This window comes from Castanea sativa, chromosome 9 (genome assembly GCF_040712315.1).
Source record: "Castanea sativa cultivar Marrone di Chiusa Pesio chromosome 9, ASM4071231v1".
Taxonomy (NCBI): domain Eukaryota; kingdom Viridiplantae; phylum Streptophyta; class Magnoliopsida; order Fagales; family Fagaceae; genus Castanea; species Castanea sativa.
Window position 1 is genome coordinate 27815310 of NC_134021.1, and position 18578 is coordinate 27833887.

Genomic DNA, 18578 nt, shown 5'->3' on the forward strand with positions numbered 1-18578 from the left:
TGGGCAGAGAGATGTGTCCCCTTTTTTTGTCACATATTATCCCAAGTCAACAAAAAACTTTTAAGATTTCTTGTTAGGAAAAATAAATAAAAAAATAAATAAAAAGTCTTCAATTCATTTCAGAGCAAACTGTACAATTAGAACCGTACATGGAATTTTTCTCTACTCCTGAGGGGGATAAAAAAAAAATAAAATAAAAAAGAAAGAAATGAAAAGAAAACGGAAAAGGAAAAGAGCCTTGGTTATAAGTAAGCTCTGGGGACCCGAAGCAACGTTGCTTTCGCAATACTTCAAATGGCTGAGAAGTAATCTCTCAGAGCCAGACACAGGAAAAAAAAAAAAAAACACTCAGAAAGAAAGAAACTGATTGACCGCCATTGAAGCACCTGTCCCTCATATGCTACTGCTGCTACTACTACTACTATTATATATAAAGCAACATTTCAACGCTCCTTTCCTCATTCTCTCTTGAACTCCATTTCCCTCATACAACAACATATAGTAATAGTGAGATTAATTAGGCCCTAAAATTTCTCAATTTGGAAACTTTTATTCAATTACTGAAGTGTTTGATTGAAATTTCAAGTGATTGCAGCTCTCAATGGAGCCAAATTCAGCAAGCTATGTGCCCGGATCCTGCCCAACCCGACCCGAACCCGAGGAAACCGGACTCGAATCTTTCCAATTCCGCGACGAAATCCAGCGGCTCATGACCGTGCCGCCAGAGAACGCGAGCTCCTTCACGGCGCTTCTGGAGCTCCCGGCGACTCAGGCCATGCAGCTCCTCCACAGCTCGCCTCACTCCGCTGCCGGTGGAGGCGACGAACACAAACCCTACTCCTCCTCCTCCTCCTTCACCAACGGCAATCTCACCTTCCCTTCCAACAAAGCCCTAATCGAACGCGCCGCCAAGTTCTCCGTCTTTGCCGCCGCCGAGATCTCGCCGGAAACCAGCTCAGTACCGTCGAATTCAAGCGCGAATTTGGACAAAGTAAAGACCGAACCAGCCGAGACCGATTCAAACCCTGACTCATCAAACAAGACTCAGAAGTTGGCGAAGAGAAAGGAGCGCGAGAAGAAGGTAAAAATAAATCTCCGGTAATGGCTTTTTGGTAATTTTAGTGTGAAACTAAGTCTAATTTGGGGAAAAAATTGAAATTAGGGCAAAGACAGTGCCAAAAAAAGCAAGAACGAGAGCTGTGAAGATGCAGAGAAGCTTCCTTACGTCCACGTCAGAGCTCGTCGTGGTCAAGCTACGGATAGCCATAGCTTAGCAGAGCGAGTTAGTATTACTATTATTCTCTTTGAATCTTAATTAATCAATCATAGAATACTATTTAATCAAATCAAGTACTTATTTTTGTTAATTAAAATTTTGGAAAGGCGAGGAGAGAGAAGATTAATGCTCGGATGAAGCTTCTTCAGGAACTGGTCCCCGGGTGCAGTAAGGTTTGTTTTATTTTTATTTTTTTATTATTATTTTATTGGAATATGCATTAAGGAAGTTTAGTTAATTAGTTCTGGTCTTAATCACTCTTATTTGGTTTGGTTGGTTAATCATTTGATTCTGTTATGACTTGATGAGTGTCTCTTTTTCTAATGTGTCCGAATTGTCTCTAAAAAGTTCGATTATGTTACGTTAGTATGACTTAAGGGGAAAAAATACAAAGGTGCAGAGAAACTTGTGCAAAAAAATTGAATAATTTTTTAAAATTTTAAGCTCAAACATCAAGTGGTTTTTTTATTATTTTTTATTCATGTAATGTTAAAATGACATCAATGTTTCATTTTTTTTTTATAAAAATTTTGTTGACAATTGACCGCGGCTTAGTTACCGGTATGTCATTGTCACCTTTTCACAAAGGTAAAGTGGTTACTTTTGTACCAAGAAAAGTGACAAGTGGGCGGTGTCAAAAGTGGTATTCTCGTAACTCCACTTCAGGCGGTTGGTTAAAAGTCCATATCAGAGGTTAATTTTGTCATTGCATTAAAAAAATTATTCAATTCATTTGGTTACAATTTCCATTTCATTTTTTTCTGTGACTTTGACATTTATCGCAAATCTCACAAAAATTATTTGGGTCGGGCCGGGTACTAAAAGATTCTAGTTACAATCTTCGTAATGACGAAAATACCCCTCATGGGTTAGGCTGTGGAATTTTAGCCAGGCGAATATGCTATAGCTGGAAGCTGCTTTTGAAGCACCGGCCACCGGGGAGGGGAGACAGGAAGTTGGACATTTTTTTAAATATAAATTATTTTATAAAAATGTATGTGGGTCCCATATACAGGGGAAAGTTTGATTTACTTGTGAGGTGCACGGTACAATCACCTCTTACCAGTTTGGTATCCATCCTCAATCTGATAACGAAAAAAGGGGTGACAAAAGAACAATATCCATTTACAAACGTATCATGTATGTACCAAAAGCCTAGGCCTAACTAAATGGAGAGATGTGATGTGATAGTCCCATATGCAAATTTATTTTATTGAGTTCAAACATAAACCAAATCCACACCTTCATGCTTTGTTTTAACTGGTGATAGGCATAGCAGGAACTTGAGTCTTTCCTTGCTGCTCCATCCATGAACTGACTCAAAGTTTGCTAACACACTGGATGGTTGAAAAATCAGCTAGATTTTCTTTGAAATTTCCATGCTTTCCTTTTAGAAAGTTACTTACTACAAAAATATTTTCTATGCAGATTTCAGGTACAGCATTGGTTCTGGATGAAATTATCAACCATGTACAGTCGCTACAACGTCAAGTTGAGGTTGGATTTATGCATCCCATACACTAAGATATAGTTTTAACAATTGTGTGAGAAGGTTTAAGCTTGAAATGAACTTTGTTGGAGCAATTTCGTGATAAGGTTTAAATGAGGAATAGCTCCCCCACCAAAAAAAAAAAAAAAAAAAGGAAAAAAATGTAAAAGAAGAGGAGAGAGATATTGAGATGTCTTGAAACGGATAATATTTGCTACTTAATTAGTTAGGTGGGTTATATAAATTGGTGGGTTTTTCAGTCATCTCCTTATGGATTTATGAGGCTTGGAAATTCAGACTGACTTGAATATATGTGCATATTTTAGTTCTTTATGTCCACTTTAGTTATTAAATTAGATTAAATACATATCTTTTTCTTCGTCAACTTGGTGTTCAGGAGGCACATGAACAGTGAAACAAAGCTTGTGAAATGAATTTAAACTCCATATAAGTTTGAATTTAAACTCCATATTTTAGTTATTTTTACTCCATACAAATGGTGTTAAAATTGTATGGTAGTAATGCTTGGATTATCCTGTACTGGTTTGATCTTCTGATTGAATAATTCTTTGGTTTCAGTTGTTATCAATGAGGCTTGCAGCAGTGAACCCGAGAATTGATTTTAACTTTGACAGTGTATTTGCTACGGAAGTAAGTGTGCAAACTTCTTTATCTTTATCACCCTTTTTAATTTTTGACTTTTTGGTGAAAATAAAAAATTATGTGGTTTGGCAATGAGTGCACACTTTATCTAGTAGGTGAGTTAGGATATAAACATATTTTAATTCATATTTGGCTCATTATAGACCCACCCAAGATCTTAATTGGTTGCTTCCACCATTATTATGTGCCAGGACAGTTTGTCAGAATTGGACCACCTATTCTATATCCTATCTTTCTCCATTCATATCTTTCACTGTTCATTAGAATGTGATTGATCACAAGCAGTTACCATTAGCCAATTTAAGTTTCTTTATCCGCTGTCTTCTTTTTTTTGAGAAAATTTGCTGTCATTATTTTAGTGAATTCCTGTAACAGTGGATCCGAACTTAAAGGTTAACACAGTTATGGTGGGTAGACTGCAATTTATGTAGTTTAATCATATCATTATATGGACAAAGAAATTTGTGTGTACACATGCCATAAAAATTAAAATTTTCTTGTACTCATAACTCATCATTCACGCCACACCAACTAAGGAACTGCGTAGTCACTGATTGAAATGTATAAAAGTAGTATCACCAGCTTACCCCTTTACTACTGAAATCCCTGAATAGTGAATACTCTTGAGTTGAATGGTTGGCATGATGTGATTGGCATTGTACAAGTCCTAGAGGCTTTGTTGTGGATCATCGGATAATATTTAGTGCTGATGAACCTCGTTATAGTTAACATATTATAGGGTCTCCAGTTTTCCTTGGTTAGCTTAAGAGTATTTTGATTCACTTACTTCAACCAAGTTCGTAAATTTATGGAGCAAATCCTCCCTTAGTTTAACGTTGGAGCTTTATCCTCATTATATATCACTAATAGTTTCTCTTCTCCAGGGTGGACCTTTAATCGACAGTAACATCCCCAGCATGGTTTCTCCTTCAATGTGGCCAGAAAACCCATTCACTGGAAACAGACAGAACTTTCAACAGCAATGGAATTTTGATGCACTTCACCAACCACTTTGGGGAAGGGAAGAAGAAAACCATATCTTCATTACTCCAGAGAACTCACTTTTGAGTTATGACTCCTCGGCAAATTCAGGTAGATTAGGTTCAGCATAATGAGGCTGCATATCACCCCTCCTAAACTGACATCATTAAAACTTTTTCAACAGCCATTAGCAACAGGATTCTAATGAGAAATTCTAGGGTTATTTATTAATGAAGAAAAAAATTTGAGAGATAGTCTGCTATCCTTCCCTCTCAAATAGTACATGTTGGTGCTTAAAGTATGTTTTAGTAAATGCCAACCACTTGATCACTTGAAAGTGGGTCATTACATCTATTCTCGGTATCACAGTCGTATGGAAATTTTATTGCATAGAATAATTCTTTCTAGCAGTTATGAAAGTGAGGATTATATGGAAGCATTGTACTGATGATTTCGTTAACATTTTAAAACATTGATTCCATAACAAAAAAGCTACGTACTCATCCTTTATTTGGAGTAGAGAAATGGATAATAGAGAAGAACATTTGATTTTTAGATTCTTGATTGTCTTTGCTTCCTCATCATATTCTTAAACCGTAAGTGCTGCATCATTTTATATGACAGCCAAATAAGTCTGTCACCAAACTAAGGATCATTATTAGTTATCACCCTTAGTGGTGCATCATTTCGTAAGATGAAGTTGGAAGCATATTCTGGGTTTCATTTTGCAAGAAGAGAAGTTTAAATATTATATTGTTTTCTTTTCTCCCCTGGCATTATTTTAACATAAAATTTATATGTTGCAGCGTCTCTGCACTCAAATCAGTTGAAGATGGAGCTGTGAAAAGTCATAGTGAAGTTGTACCAGTAGCTAGTAGTGTATATATCCATATAGTATTAGCAGTTTAGCAAGAAGTAGAGGGAAGGCATCAACATTCACGGTTCACCACATGGGTTTTCATGTCTTCTATTTGTCAGTCAGTTGGAAACCCAGATTTCCCTCTGCTAGAGAGGATGATAAATTTTCGGAAATGTTATTCTTATATATTATTTATATCTTACTTTATATTCTAACTTTGAGGATCACTCAATCTAATACTTGGTTTTAAGATGATTGGTTAATTACTGTTGTAAACCATTGAACAAACTTCCGCTTAACTATTATGGAAGTCAGCTTCTTTCTTCATTTGTCTGGTGTCAACGTATCTGCATTTATTATGAAGACAAGCCTTGCGCTAAGCACAGGCTATTTAGATCATGAGCATCTTTTCTGGCTCTTCTCCTTCGTTTCTTTTACACGAATTCCCCGTATGAATCTCAATGTGCATCATAGCATGCCAAACTTGTCTTAAGTCCGTGATTTTCCTGTCCTGGGTTCTGTGATCTGACACTATGTGGGATTATAAACTAAACAACTGGGTTCATTCTCGTTTCCCTTACATATTAGTTGAAGAAAATATTTTTTTGGATAAAGTTTGATTTCAAATATGTTTGGAGTTATCATTTTTAACTCATTATATGGCAAATTTTGAGAGTATATATCTAGATGTATTATTTAAAGTTTTAAACATGTCACTTTTCATTATAAAATTCATGTGACCAAAATTATATATTGATGAACTCTTCAGCTGTTACATAGAAGCTAACTTGGAGCAAGACAACTCCAAATGTATTTGGAGCCAAACATTATTATTATTATTATTATTATTATTATTGGGTTGGCCACACCACAATGTTAGAGATATTATAGCCTAGAAGGACCAAATTCATTAAAATTATGTACATGTAGATTAAACAAAATATATCTTCATATTACTTTTAATATAGGCACTACTACAACTTTGGGGATAGTGTAGGCTTAACTCAAAATATAGAGACAGAACTAGTTGAGGGCATGACCCCCTCAGTTTTTTCAAAAATTATGGTTAGTATATATGTATTCTCAAAAAATTTCAAATGTACCCCAAAATATATACTTTTGGCCTACCTCCTCCAAAAATATTTACAAATTGACCCAATAGACACAAAAATAAAAGTTTTTTTTTTTTTGGCTGAATGTATCTGTTGGTTCATCCCTTTGCCTATTGCCCCATGAATAAAAAAAAAAAAATCCTCTGATCAAAACAAACCCAATTATTCTAATAATAATAAGAATAACCTCTAAATGAACCAAAATTAAAAACAAAATAGAACATATACCATGATTTTTAATTGTGGCGGCAAATAATAGATTGTAATGTTATAAGGTGATAAAATTTGAAAATTCCTCAAACTTTTTTTTGGATTATACTTTGGCCCCCTAAGCTCGAAGCTTGGTTTCGTACCTGTTGAAATGTATATACTTTCTATTTTTTTGTTAAACAGAAATTTCATTAAAGAACTAACTAGCTAAAGTGGCAAAAGTAGTGCCAAAAAGCCTACAAAAATACAATCCAGTAGCATCCAAATTAACAAGGGATGATTTTTTTTTTTTTTTTTTTAATATAAGCACTATAATGGACCCGATCCATCAAATGTTGAGTTACTAGAAATAGATGATCTGTTGCTTTGTAGTGTGGACGGACGAGCAAACTGACAGGCCCATATTGGAGTCATTGTGGACCAAACATATCTGTCATGCCTGATTGGGCTCAGCAAGATAAGCCGCAAAATTTCTAATCAAAATTGTTCTCCATCTTACTCTCTTTATTTTTATTTTTATTTACAAAAGTCCCGACTTCTGTGAACTTGTGAAGAACATAATTTGAAGTGTTCTTTTGTCAATCACATTGCTACCAGAACATTCAAGCAACCACTTAACTGTTGTTGTGAACTTTTTTTCTTCGACCTACGGGGCCATTTTAAAAAAGAAAAAAAAGCCGTTGTGAACCTTCAGAAGTTTTGAGGGTATATTTTTAACGGCAAGATGAAATCGATGCTTTGATGCCTAATTAGGAGCTAGCTCTCTATAGAAGACAGTGCTGAGTGTTTTTTTTTAAAGAAAAGTAATTCTAGTACAACATATTTTTACACACTTTGCTATAATTAGTGATAGATTATAAGTAGTGAAGAAAAAATGATGGGTCCATGTAGTAGTAGTAATAGTAGGGTGAAGTTGAAAAAAACTCAAATTAGAATTCTAATTTTGCGCTATGTGTTCTTAATTATTTATTCTTAAACAGTTTTATTTTTTTAATTTTAGAATCAAATGTGGGACCACATCATATATATTCATCCAAGTGTGTTATTAAGTATAAAAACCGAAGAGTCTAGAATAAATGAATCGTAAAAAAAAAGTGCTTCACAATAATTAAAAAAAATATGGACAATTTACATTTTATACCTAATAATATCCTTATAAATTTTTTTAAAGAGTTAACAAAATAAAAATGACTATCAACAATATTTAAATTATATGCATCTTATTGTATATCTTTAAGTATATTCATGCATATGCATGGGGTTGCAAGCTAGTAGTAATAGTAATAAACAAAGCACTAGCATTGGGTATACTAAATTCTAAATTTTTAGCATTTAGCACGCCAAAGATTAAAAAATCCCTTCCATTGGATATTTCAATTGTCAAATGCCAGGTTGAATCGTATTTTTTCACCTCTTTTTTAAAATTATTAAGAAAAACACACATTTGCCGCTTGGCAAGTCATACGACAAATTTATTTGGTGTAAAATATATTATTTTGAATTCACCATTTATATCAAGAAATAGCTTAGCTAAAAAAATTGATATTTGTTCAACAATTATAAAAATTATACAAATAACAATATTGCTAACCAAAACAGAATAGCACAAACACAAAGGAGTTTAGTCCACAATTTGAAAATCTAATTAAAACAAACACGCAAGTTTCACTTCTACACAATATCAATATCCCAAAATAGAGAGCGAAATTACAAATGCCCTAATGAATAGTTAATTTGACAAAAAATAAAAACATATAAGAGATTTAAAATTTTGAAAACTAATTTCATAATCTAATAGTTGTGTTTAATTTTAGATTTGTTGTGGTTGACACACTGTTTCAATTTGGGAGTATAGATCAAAGTTTGATTATTTACTTATTTATACATGGTTTCTTTTATGAATATCATGTCATTGTTACTAAACATACACTCTAGTAACACACCATCTTTTATTTTGGCTATAGATTGTTAAAAAATAGTCTCAAGTATCCATAATTTAAGTCATTTCATTGATATACTTTAGATTTACTTTTTTCACACTTATATACTTCTCAAACATGTCTATAATTTCAAATATATGTTTTTTTACTCTATTGAGACCAGATTATTTTGGCGTTTACTTTGTTATTTGATATATAATTATTTTTTTACTAATCATGTTATTCAAGTGAGAAGAAGTCAAAATCATCAATCTTTTAGATTCTCTTGCGTACAACTAGATAAAGGTCTCAATTGTTTTCTTTAGGCCATTATATTTTAATGAAGTTAAAAAAATTGATGTCTTTTTTTTTTTCTTTTTTTCTTTTTCTTTTTTAAATCAAGTGGCAATAACATTATATTTGTTAATTGAGCTTGAGTTCTGCATTTTAAAACCAAAACAAACAAGTAGACTAACTTTGTCTTAATTTAATTTGTTTTTTTACACAAAAAAAAAGAAGAAGTTTTAAAACACAGATTGGGTTAACCTAAAAAAATGGGTCAAATCACAGGTCACCCATTTTTACTTTGGGTCGAAAAATTTAGGTTTGAGTTAGGTATTTTCCCACAAGTTTGAGTCAGGTTGCTGGGTCCCTTCCTGTTTTCCACATCTAGATCATATCACTTGTCTTCTCTCTCTCTCTCTCTCACACACACACACAAAAATACTCTCTTCTCATTGTCTCTTTCCCTTTCTCTAACTTGAATTCTCTTAGATTGGCAACGACGTTTATAAAGAAGTTGATTGGCAATGACATTAAGGCGTTGAGATCAAAGGTTTTTGCGTTGGCAGAGTGCTTTTATAATGGCGGTGCTATCACTTTTTGGTGGTTTGCAAGTTGTGGATTTATATATTAAGCAAATCATAGCAATTGGTTATGGGTTTTTGGTGTTTTTGAGTTGTGGATTTTTGCATTAAGTGAATTGTAGCAATCAAGTTGGAGGCGAGGCAGCTAGGTTTCTGCATAAGTGAATTGCATCAATTGTGTTGTGGGCTTTTGGTGTTTTTGCAAGTTGTGGATTTTTCTTTATCTTGATTTGCATAAATCTAGTGGGTTGCAAACTTGTGATGTGTTAGGATTAGTGCCCTTAAATCCTATTGTATGATACTATGTATGACATTGTGTATGACTTAATTTTATGATTAATAAAGTTGTTTTATTTTTATCTAAAATAATGGTAACATGAATATTTAGATATTATCATATAGTCCATGAGATGCATAATATGTAATTTATGTGATTTAGTCACAGAAAATGTAAGTCACAAGTTCTTTATAAACTTAGAATTTATAGTTTGTAGTCAGTGATGAAATTGGGCATTTCATCTGCGAAGACTATAATATATCAACTAAGATGATTTGTCTTGATCATGGAGGTAGAGACTTCTAGTTGATATATTGATATGTTTTAAGAGTTAAGATATATTGAACTGGACCGTGTGAGATTTATTATTTTCCTAACGACTATCAAATGAATAATAAATCTCACGACTTCTATTTGCACGAACTCTTAATCCTGAGAGAATAATGGACTTGATCATGAGGTGTAGGTTGCTTTGATATATCAGGAGTGAGATATAAAATAACGGTCAAAACCTCAGTATGTTGGGCAGCCACATTTAGTGTTGATGGAACATATATTCTTAAGATGAAATTCATAGTCTCTTAACGGAGATACAAAATATTCCCTTGAGATAAGTTTAATGGGTTCAGTTATTCAGAGAGTTAGGCCTATCCACTTTGGTAAGAAATTACTAAAGTATATATTTATGAAATTGGATTTCATAAATATATGGTGAATAACTTTAAAATGATTAAACCGGGTACTCAAGGATAAGATGTAGTAATTTATAAAGTGGCAGTCTACATTCATGACTTTGTGTTACTACAAATATTTTATGAAGGGGTTGCATGTATAATAAAGTTTTGGGATATAATTTATTAATAAGGCCTAGAGTGAAATTATATTTATATAGTGGTATTAAATATAATTAATAGTAACTTTGAACTTGTCAAGAGTTGACGGAAAAGCCCAAGGCCCATTGGAGCTAGTGTCTTATTGGTCCCTTTTGGTCCCACTCCAAGCCACACACTAAAGCCCAATTGGAAAGGCCTAATAGGCCAGCTCAATTAGATAATTAGTTAGTTATAAAGGGAGAAACATACCGAATTTTTTTATAAGAAATAGTGTGTATGTGAGAGTGAGACACTCTATCATTCTCCTTTAGAAACTAATTGAGAGACCACACATCTTAGGTATAAAGTGGAATTGGAGTGAAGATTAAAAGTGTTCCCAAGTACTTTCAATTTTTGTTTTGAATTTCTACACACCAAGATACACTATCTTGTTCTTAAATTCTGAAATTTGCATAGTGCATGTTATTAATCATGAATGAAATAGATCATTGTTTGTTGCTTCCGTTATATATTTTGTATGAGATACAAAACCAGATTTTCCAACATGATGGTGGTGGGTTATGAGGGTGGTAAAGGTTTTTTTTAATTAAAAAATAATAATAAATAGAATATAGGTGCTATTTTAGGTTATTTTAATGGGTGATATGTTAAAAGTAAGAGATGAGATGTATTGTGTATTGTTAAATATCATACTGAAAATAGATAAAATAAGTTTTTCTGTGTGTTAGAATAACATTTTTTTTAGAACATCCAATGCTAATACTCTAAGTGAATTGATTCCAAGAAATTTGGTAATCGATTGGGGTACTTGTGGAGCTTTTGATATATTCCTTCAGGGGTCGGGGAGCTTAGACTGGCTGAGCTTACATCTCCCCAAGAATGGCCAAACTTTCACCTTATCAATGCCAAGTGGTCACTTAGGTTAGGCTGATTTGTTAAGTTAGCACTATACTCTTTAGTTATTATAAAAATATTAATGTTACATAAGCAACACTTTTACAACAAATCTAAGGTGACAGAGGGTTACAAGTTATAATTTAGGCCCACTACTGACATAATTTTTTACCCAACAATAATAGTTTGCCATATAAGATTTACTGTGAAAATATTATGAAAGTATTGTGGACTTAGCATTTCTCGTAAAATTTATTTATTTTTAGATTGTCATAAAATTTATCCTATTACTAATCTTGTCTCACTTCACAATAATTTTGTTACTTTTAGGATCATTGTAGCTAAAGGAGTTGTAAGAGATAAGTTAAGCCTTAAAATAGTAATACATTTTAGTAAACTATGATAAACCCAAATCCATGAATCAATGAGACTATTATAAAAATTAGTCAATGATTCAATATCAAATGGTTCAAACAAAAAAATGGCAATCCCAGTAAGGCCATTACTCCTTCAACTCTTCCTTCTCACCCTGCTCTTAATCTTAATCCATCAATCACACCCAGCCATTGCATCCACAATCCATCTCCCACTTTCCAAATATCCTCACTCACCATTAGTCACTGACTTCGGAGCCACTGGCGATCGACTCCATCAAAGCTTGCCCCGCCTCCCATCACACCTAATGCCATGTCACCTTCCCTCCCAAAACCTACCTCACTAGAACCCTGTTCCTCAAATTCGACGCCATATTGGACATCAAAGAAAACACAACATTGCTGGGCAGTACAAAAATGGAGGACTACCCAAAAGAATCGAGGGAATGGTACGTGGTGGTGGCAGAGAACGCGAGTGATGTGGGGATCACCGGCGGAGGCGTGGTGGATGGACATGGTTTGGGTTTTGTGAAGAGGTTTAATATGAGGAAGAATGTGATGGTGAGTTGGAACACCATCCAAGCTTGTGAGATGAGTGTAGACCCAGGCTTGTTGGTTTCATTGATTGTAAGAATGTTAGGGTTTGGAATATCACACTCACAAAGCCTGCTTATTGGTGGTGCGTATACACTTATGCTATACCCTTATTACACTTTAGCTTTCCTTCTTCCTTTTAATGATTTTGTTGTTGTTCAAAGTTAGCTATTCTTCTAGGATTGGTAGTTTATACGTATCGTATGGTGCAAGATGTGATGTTTGTTGCATTTGTATCCTCTGTCTTTTCAATACTTTTTCCACCGCCCACATTGTTTTTGTCCTTCTTGTGTGTTTTCTTTCTATACAGTTTTTGAGCTAATATTTGTTTTTTCATAGATAAAGTAGCATTTCAACCTAAGAAATTGATATATATATATATATATATATATATATATATATATATATATATATATATATATTTAACGAGACTGTTAATTTAGATATTGATTTGGGGGTATTATAAAATAATATCAAATACTAGGGTTGATTGTACTTGTACAAATTTATGGTTTAGGGTGAATATTACAAATGACCTCTCATAGTTTAAGGTAACACTTTACCTTTAGTTTTCCTCCATAATATGAATGTATGCCTTCATGTAGAATTCCTTAATCAAACCTGTATACATATAACTATAATGGTGTGTGTGTCTATATATATATTGATAGTTGTTTATTGTCTAGTTGTGAATAAATTCCCTTTTAAAGAATTTTTGTTACAAAATGTATAATGGGAAACTATAGTAAAGTTTTTTTTTTTTTTTTTTCTCTCTCTCTCTTTTAAATAGTAGAGATTTGTACTTACCAACAAGAAAAAAGAAAAAATTTGATATTTCTATTAGTGTATTACTGCAATAATTATAGATATAGAAAAACTATTCCAAAACAAATGAAGTGTTTCTTCATTTTCATTTTCTCATTCAAATTGAACCCTTTTCATAGCAATGCATAGAAAGTTAGCACTTGCAAAAAAATAATCAATTTGGTGCAACAATTATGATCCTCTCCAAGTAAAATAGACTCACATCACATAAACTTGTCAATTGCTATATATTTTTTTTTTATTGTAACACTCTTATTTATAGCCATGTATCTTATGAACAACTTGCACATAGTACGGTGTAAAAACACATCAATTCATGATGTTTCGATTTATGTAAACTTCAACACACCTAACAATGATGGGATTGATATTGAGGATTCAAATAATACAGTCATTACAAGGTGTCACATTGATATAGGAGATGATGCTATCTATCCAAAGACATACACTTGCCCCCTTTATAACTTGACTGTGACAAACTGTTGGATTCGAACAAAATCTTTAGCAATCAAACTTGGTAATGCTAGTTCATTTGATTTCAAGGGTCTAACTTTAGACAATATCACAATTGTACAGTCTCATAAAGGGCTGGGATTTCAGATACGTGATGGAGGTAACACTCATCTTGCTTTTCTTGTTTTATTGAGATTTTTTCTTAAATGATTGGAAAATTAAGCTCAATTTTGCTTTTACACCTTTTTTTTTCTTTAAAAAAAAATAGCATTCACCTTGTGCAAGAAATGTAAGTGACATTACCTTCTCAAACATAATCATAAGCACAAGATACTATGATCCTTCATGGTGGGAAGAGCAGAGCCTATATATGTGACAACATGCCCAAGATACTCTAGTGCAAAGGAGGGTTCAATCTCAAATGTAGTTTTTATTAACATCACTGCAAATTTTGAAAATTGTGTATTCTTATCAGGTTCTAAACATGGGTTACTAAACAATTTGAGATTCAAAATTGTGAACCTGACTTATCGAAGATGGACAAATTATTCTGGTGGATTGATAGATTACAGACTAGGATGTCAGGGACTTGTTAATCACAGCGTTGCGGGGATCATCATGGAACACATTAAAGGTTTGGAGGTTGAAAATGTTGGCATGAGATGGTTTGATCACCAATTAGGACTGTGAGAGACCCCGCTGAAAGTGACTCTAAAAAAAGAAGAAGAGATTATTTGAGTGTTTTTTCAAGACACCTCTCTTTTTGGGTAAGTGGTGTGGAGTCACCACTTATTTTTTATACAAAAAAGTAAGAAAAAATAATTAAAAAAAATACATGACTGAATTGTTTCGTTTCATTGATTGAGTAAAAAGAATACATATTTGGAAAATTGAAAATTACATGGCTTTGGGTCCTAATTACAATCTACCCCAAAACAAAAATAAAGATAAAACCTAGGTCTACCTTGTTGGAAAATACATGTTTGTATCGCATACGAAACATACACAGTGGAAAATTAATAGATTTACTTCATTCGCGATTGATAACATGTACTATGTAAATTTCAAAATTCAAGATCAAGAGAGCTTACCTTAGTGCAGTGAAATTCAATACCAAAGATCAAAAGTACTCGAGAATACTTTTAATTTTCACTCCAATTCTACTTTATGCCCAAGAAGTGTGGTCTCTTAATTAGTTTTCCAAGGGAGAATAAGAGAGTGTCTCACACTCACATACACACCATTTTACAATGATGTCACACTCACATATAAAATTTTGTATGTTTCTCCCTTTGTATCTAATTGATTATCTAATTGGGCTAGCTTTTTGGGCCTTTCCAATTGGGCTTTAGTGTGTGGCTTGGAGTGGGACCAAAATGGACCAATAAAACACTAGATCCAATGGACCTTGGACTTTTCTGTCAACTCTTGACAAGTCCAAAGTTACCATTAACTATATTTAATACCACTATAAAAATATAGTTGTACTCTAGGCCTTATTTATAAATTATATTCCAAGACTTTATTGTACATGAAACCCCTTCATAAAATATTCGTAGTAATACAAAGTCATGAATGTAAATTGCCACTTTATAAATTACTATATCTTAATCTTTGAGTACCCAGTTTAGTCCTTTATGTTATTCATTATATATTTATGAAATCCAATTTCATAAATATATACTTTAGTCGCTCCTTACTAAAGTGGTTAGGCTTAACACTCTGAATAACCAAAGCCGTTAAACTTATCTCAAGAGAATATTTTGTATCTCCGTTAAGAGATTATGAATTCCATCTTGAGAATACATGTTCCATCAACACTAAATGTGGCTGCCCAACATACTGAGGTTTTGATCGTGACTTTAGATCTCACTCTTGATATATCAAAGTAACATGCATTTCATGATCAGATTCATTATCCTTTCAAGATTAAGAGTTTATATAAATAGAATTCGTGAGATTTATTATTAATTTGACAGTCGTTACAAGAATAATAAATCTCACAACGGTCCAGTTCAATATGTCTTAACTTTTAAAACATATCAACATACCAACTAAAAGTCTCTACTTCTATAATCAAGACAAATCATCTTAGTTGATATGTTATAGTCTTCGTAGATGAAATGCCCAATTTCATCACCGACTACAAACTAAAATTCTGAGTTTACAAAGAACTTGTGATTTATATATTCTGTGACTTTTCACATAAATCACATACTATGCATCTCATGAACTATATGATAATGTCCAAATATTTATGTTGCCATTATTTTAGATAATAATAAAACAATTTTATTAATCACAGCATTAAGTCATACATAATGTCATACATAGCATCATACAATAGGATTTAAGGGCACACATCCTAACATACCTATCCAAAGACACTAAATTCGGAGGCTAGGTTACGGAATGGAAAGGTGTTAGGCACTCATTCCGCTCAAACGGAGTCTGGTCTTCTAGACTTGTGACCAATGTACCCCTTTTATGCATGCTATGAATGACATGTTGCACATATGAACAAAACTAAATCAAGTGAGTTTATTTATGAATGCATCTTCTTCTTTGTGAAAAATTCAGATCTGTTTTTGTGATTAAAAAAATTGAATTGAGTTTAGAAAAATCATATCTGTTTTTTGAGAACTTAAAAAAATGGTTTTTGATTTGTAAAAATCCAAATATGTTTTTTGATAATATAAAGAAATCAGATTTGTATGTTTAAAAAATCAAATCTATTTTTATATGTTCAAAAAATATGAAACAGATTTCTTGAGAAGAGAATTTCATTCATGAAATAAATTCATGCTACATGTATTAAATAAAACAAACACAACCATTCATGATCCTTTTTTACTTTCAAAATCTACTATGTTAAAAAAAATTCAGATCTACATCTAATAAAGGTATAAATCAGTTTTTATTTTGAGAAAAATTCAGATCTACATCTAATGAAGATGCAGATCTGTTTTTCTTTTGAGAAAAATTCAGATCTGCATCTAACGAAGATGTAGATCCATTTTAGTTTTGAGAAAAATTCAGATCTACATCTAATGAAGATGTAGATTCGTTTTTATTTGAGAAAAATTTAGAGCTACATCTAATGAAGATGTAGATCCGTTTTAATTTGAGAAAAAGAAGTGGTAACATGCAAAATTTTGAAACTAAGAAAGAGATCACAACAATAACAAAAAAAAAGAAAAGAACATGCTTTAACAATATAAATTGACAATTCATATTATGGATATTTGAAACAATTCAATTGAAAAAAATATGCAAACATTCATCATCACACCAAAAGAAACATAAGAAAAGAAAAGGGTAATCAGAAACAACCTCTTGCATGGAGCACTCTTGTTCTTGAGTGGATATTTTAGGGTTCAAAGAAATTTATACAATTATCTTTGAAACATAAAAACCCTAGCTTTAAGAGAGAGAATATAAGAAAAGGGGGTCAGAAATATGAGTAATTTGAGTGTAAAAACGTGTCTCCCCTGAGAGCGTAAAAGAGTGTCAAAGAGTGTGCTAAATTTTGAGATCCAATCCCTATATATAGAGGCTGGAGTGCTTAAAAAATAAGCAACGTTGCTTAAAATGCGAATCGGGACACGTATTTCTATGAAAAAGTCGAAGAGGATGTGTCTTATCGTCACCAGAAGAGAGTTGGGCCAAAGCCCAAAAGAGTGCAATTCGGCACTTTGAAAGTGCCGATCGGCACTCCAAAAGTGCCGAATGGCACTCTTGAATGCCAATTACATTTTCGTGTTCGGGTGCCTTTTGAACTCATTTTTTAGGGTTTTTTTGCTTCAGGAATGCACTTAGACGCGTTCTCAATCCATATTCTAATTTTTGAACTCTTTTCTGGATAATTCAGGTTTTTTCAGTAACAATTATCTTGTAGATAAATAATCTAAAATAAATCTTGATAAAATGCAAATTATCTACAATATTATTGTTATCCAATTATCCATTTTATTCCTATGCAAGCAATCCTATTTTAAACACTAATTATCAACCAATCACAAAATTATTTAATTAATTTTAATTGTTTAACCAATCAGAATTAATTTAATTTAATCATGCGTGGTTGACTCTACCTAGACACAATGCATACTAACCGTGCAAAATTGATCATGTGATATCTTTCGATCCAGTGGTCCGATTTGGAAACCGGACATACCATCGTGACCGTTAAAACCTCAAGATTGTTTTTATGATATGAAATGAATGAATTAATGCATGTAATGCAATGGTGATTAAATCATGGGTGCAAAATCGAGTGTCTACAAGGACGCTGGAACAATCCTCTTGATTTCAAGCCTTCAACCATAAATAATATTTCTTTGTTTAATTTTCGTTCAAGTTTGTACTAAAAATGATTGCAACATACATGAGCATGGTTTCGAAACCCACACCTTTTAAAGAACTAGAAAAGAAAGAAGTTTAAGGATTTTGAGGTTGGATCAAGGTTCAACTGAGGTCAAACCTTGACGTCTCATTTAATTTTTTAATGGTTTTAATACTTAAATTGTATTTATATGTATTAATTTCTCATTCCTTATTAACAAAATGCATGTGGCCTATTGGCTTGGGCTTTGGACATGCTTATTCGCCTGTTACGTACTCATCTCTCATCTTTATGAGGTGAGTGTGGGGGGTAAAAAGATCCTGATGGGAATGTGGGCCTTTTGGGCCGTGTTAAGGAAGGTCGACCTGCTCCTGGGTTTAGAATTTGTTGGTACTATGGGTCGGCCCATACGCCGAGGATCCGAGGATCCAGCCGAGGGTGAGCTTATCCTCGAATGAACACCGAAGAACTCGGGATTTCATAGTAAAGATTAGGGGATGACACGGTTAAGGCCAATGGTTAAGAGGGGTGAACCCTAGAACGCCCCAGAAGCACCGGTGTTGAAGAAATGTCAAAGATAAAGGCTGCTACCTCCACATTAAAGACCC

The 18578-nt window shown here is 33.1% G+C and overlaps 1 protein-coding gene and 1 pseudogene across 2 annotated transcripts; both read left to right on the plus strand.

The window, feature by feature from the left end:
• The first annotated feature begins 276 nt into the window (after positions 1–276).
• LOC142611433 (transcription factor bHLH48-like) lies at positions 277–5687 on the plus strand. Of its 2 annotated transcripts, none has more exons than XM_075783551.1 (8): positions 277–507; positions 596–1081; positions 1163–1282; positions 1384–1449; positions 2705–2773; positions 3345–3416; positions 4313–4520; positions 5216–5687. In XM_075783551.1, exons 2-8 carry the CDS (start codon positions 602–604, stop codon positions 5251–5253), a joined length of 1053 nt encoding a protein of 350 aa, XP_075639666.1. In that variant the 5' UTR covers positions 277–507; positions 596–601; the 3' UTR covers positions 5254–5687. The 2 variants fall into 2 exon arrangements, with proteins under 2 accessions (XP_075639666.1, XP_075639665.1); XM_075783550.1 differs by having other exon boundaries at positions 288–507; positions 587–1081.
• A 3685-nt stretch (positions 5688–9372) lies between these two features.
• LOC142608990 (putative polygalacturonase) lies at positions 9373–17995 on the plus strand (annotated as a pseudogene).
• The last annotated feature ends 583 nt before the right edge of the window (positions 17996–18578 follow it).

Bases quoted from the DNA above. Each gene is read 5' to 3' on its own strand.
- LOC142611433 (XM_075783551.1), top strand. From the start codon at position 602: ATGGAGCCAAATTCAGCAAGCTATGTGCCCGGATCCTGCCCAACCCGA. The intron at 1,082-1,162 runs GTAAAAATAAAT...AATTGAAATTAG, and splicing joins GAAAGGAGCGCGAGAAGAAG to GGCAAAGACAGTGCCAAAAA. The intron at 1,450-2,704 runs GTTTGTTTTATT...TTTTCTATGCAG, and splicing joins TGGTCCCCGGGTGCAGTAAG to ATTTCAGGTACAGCATTGGT.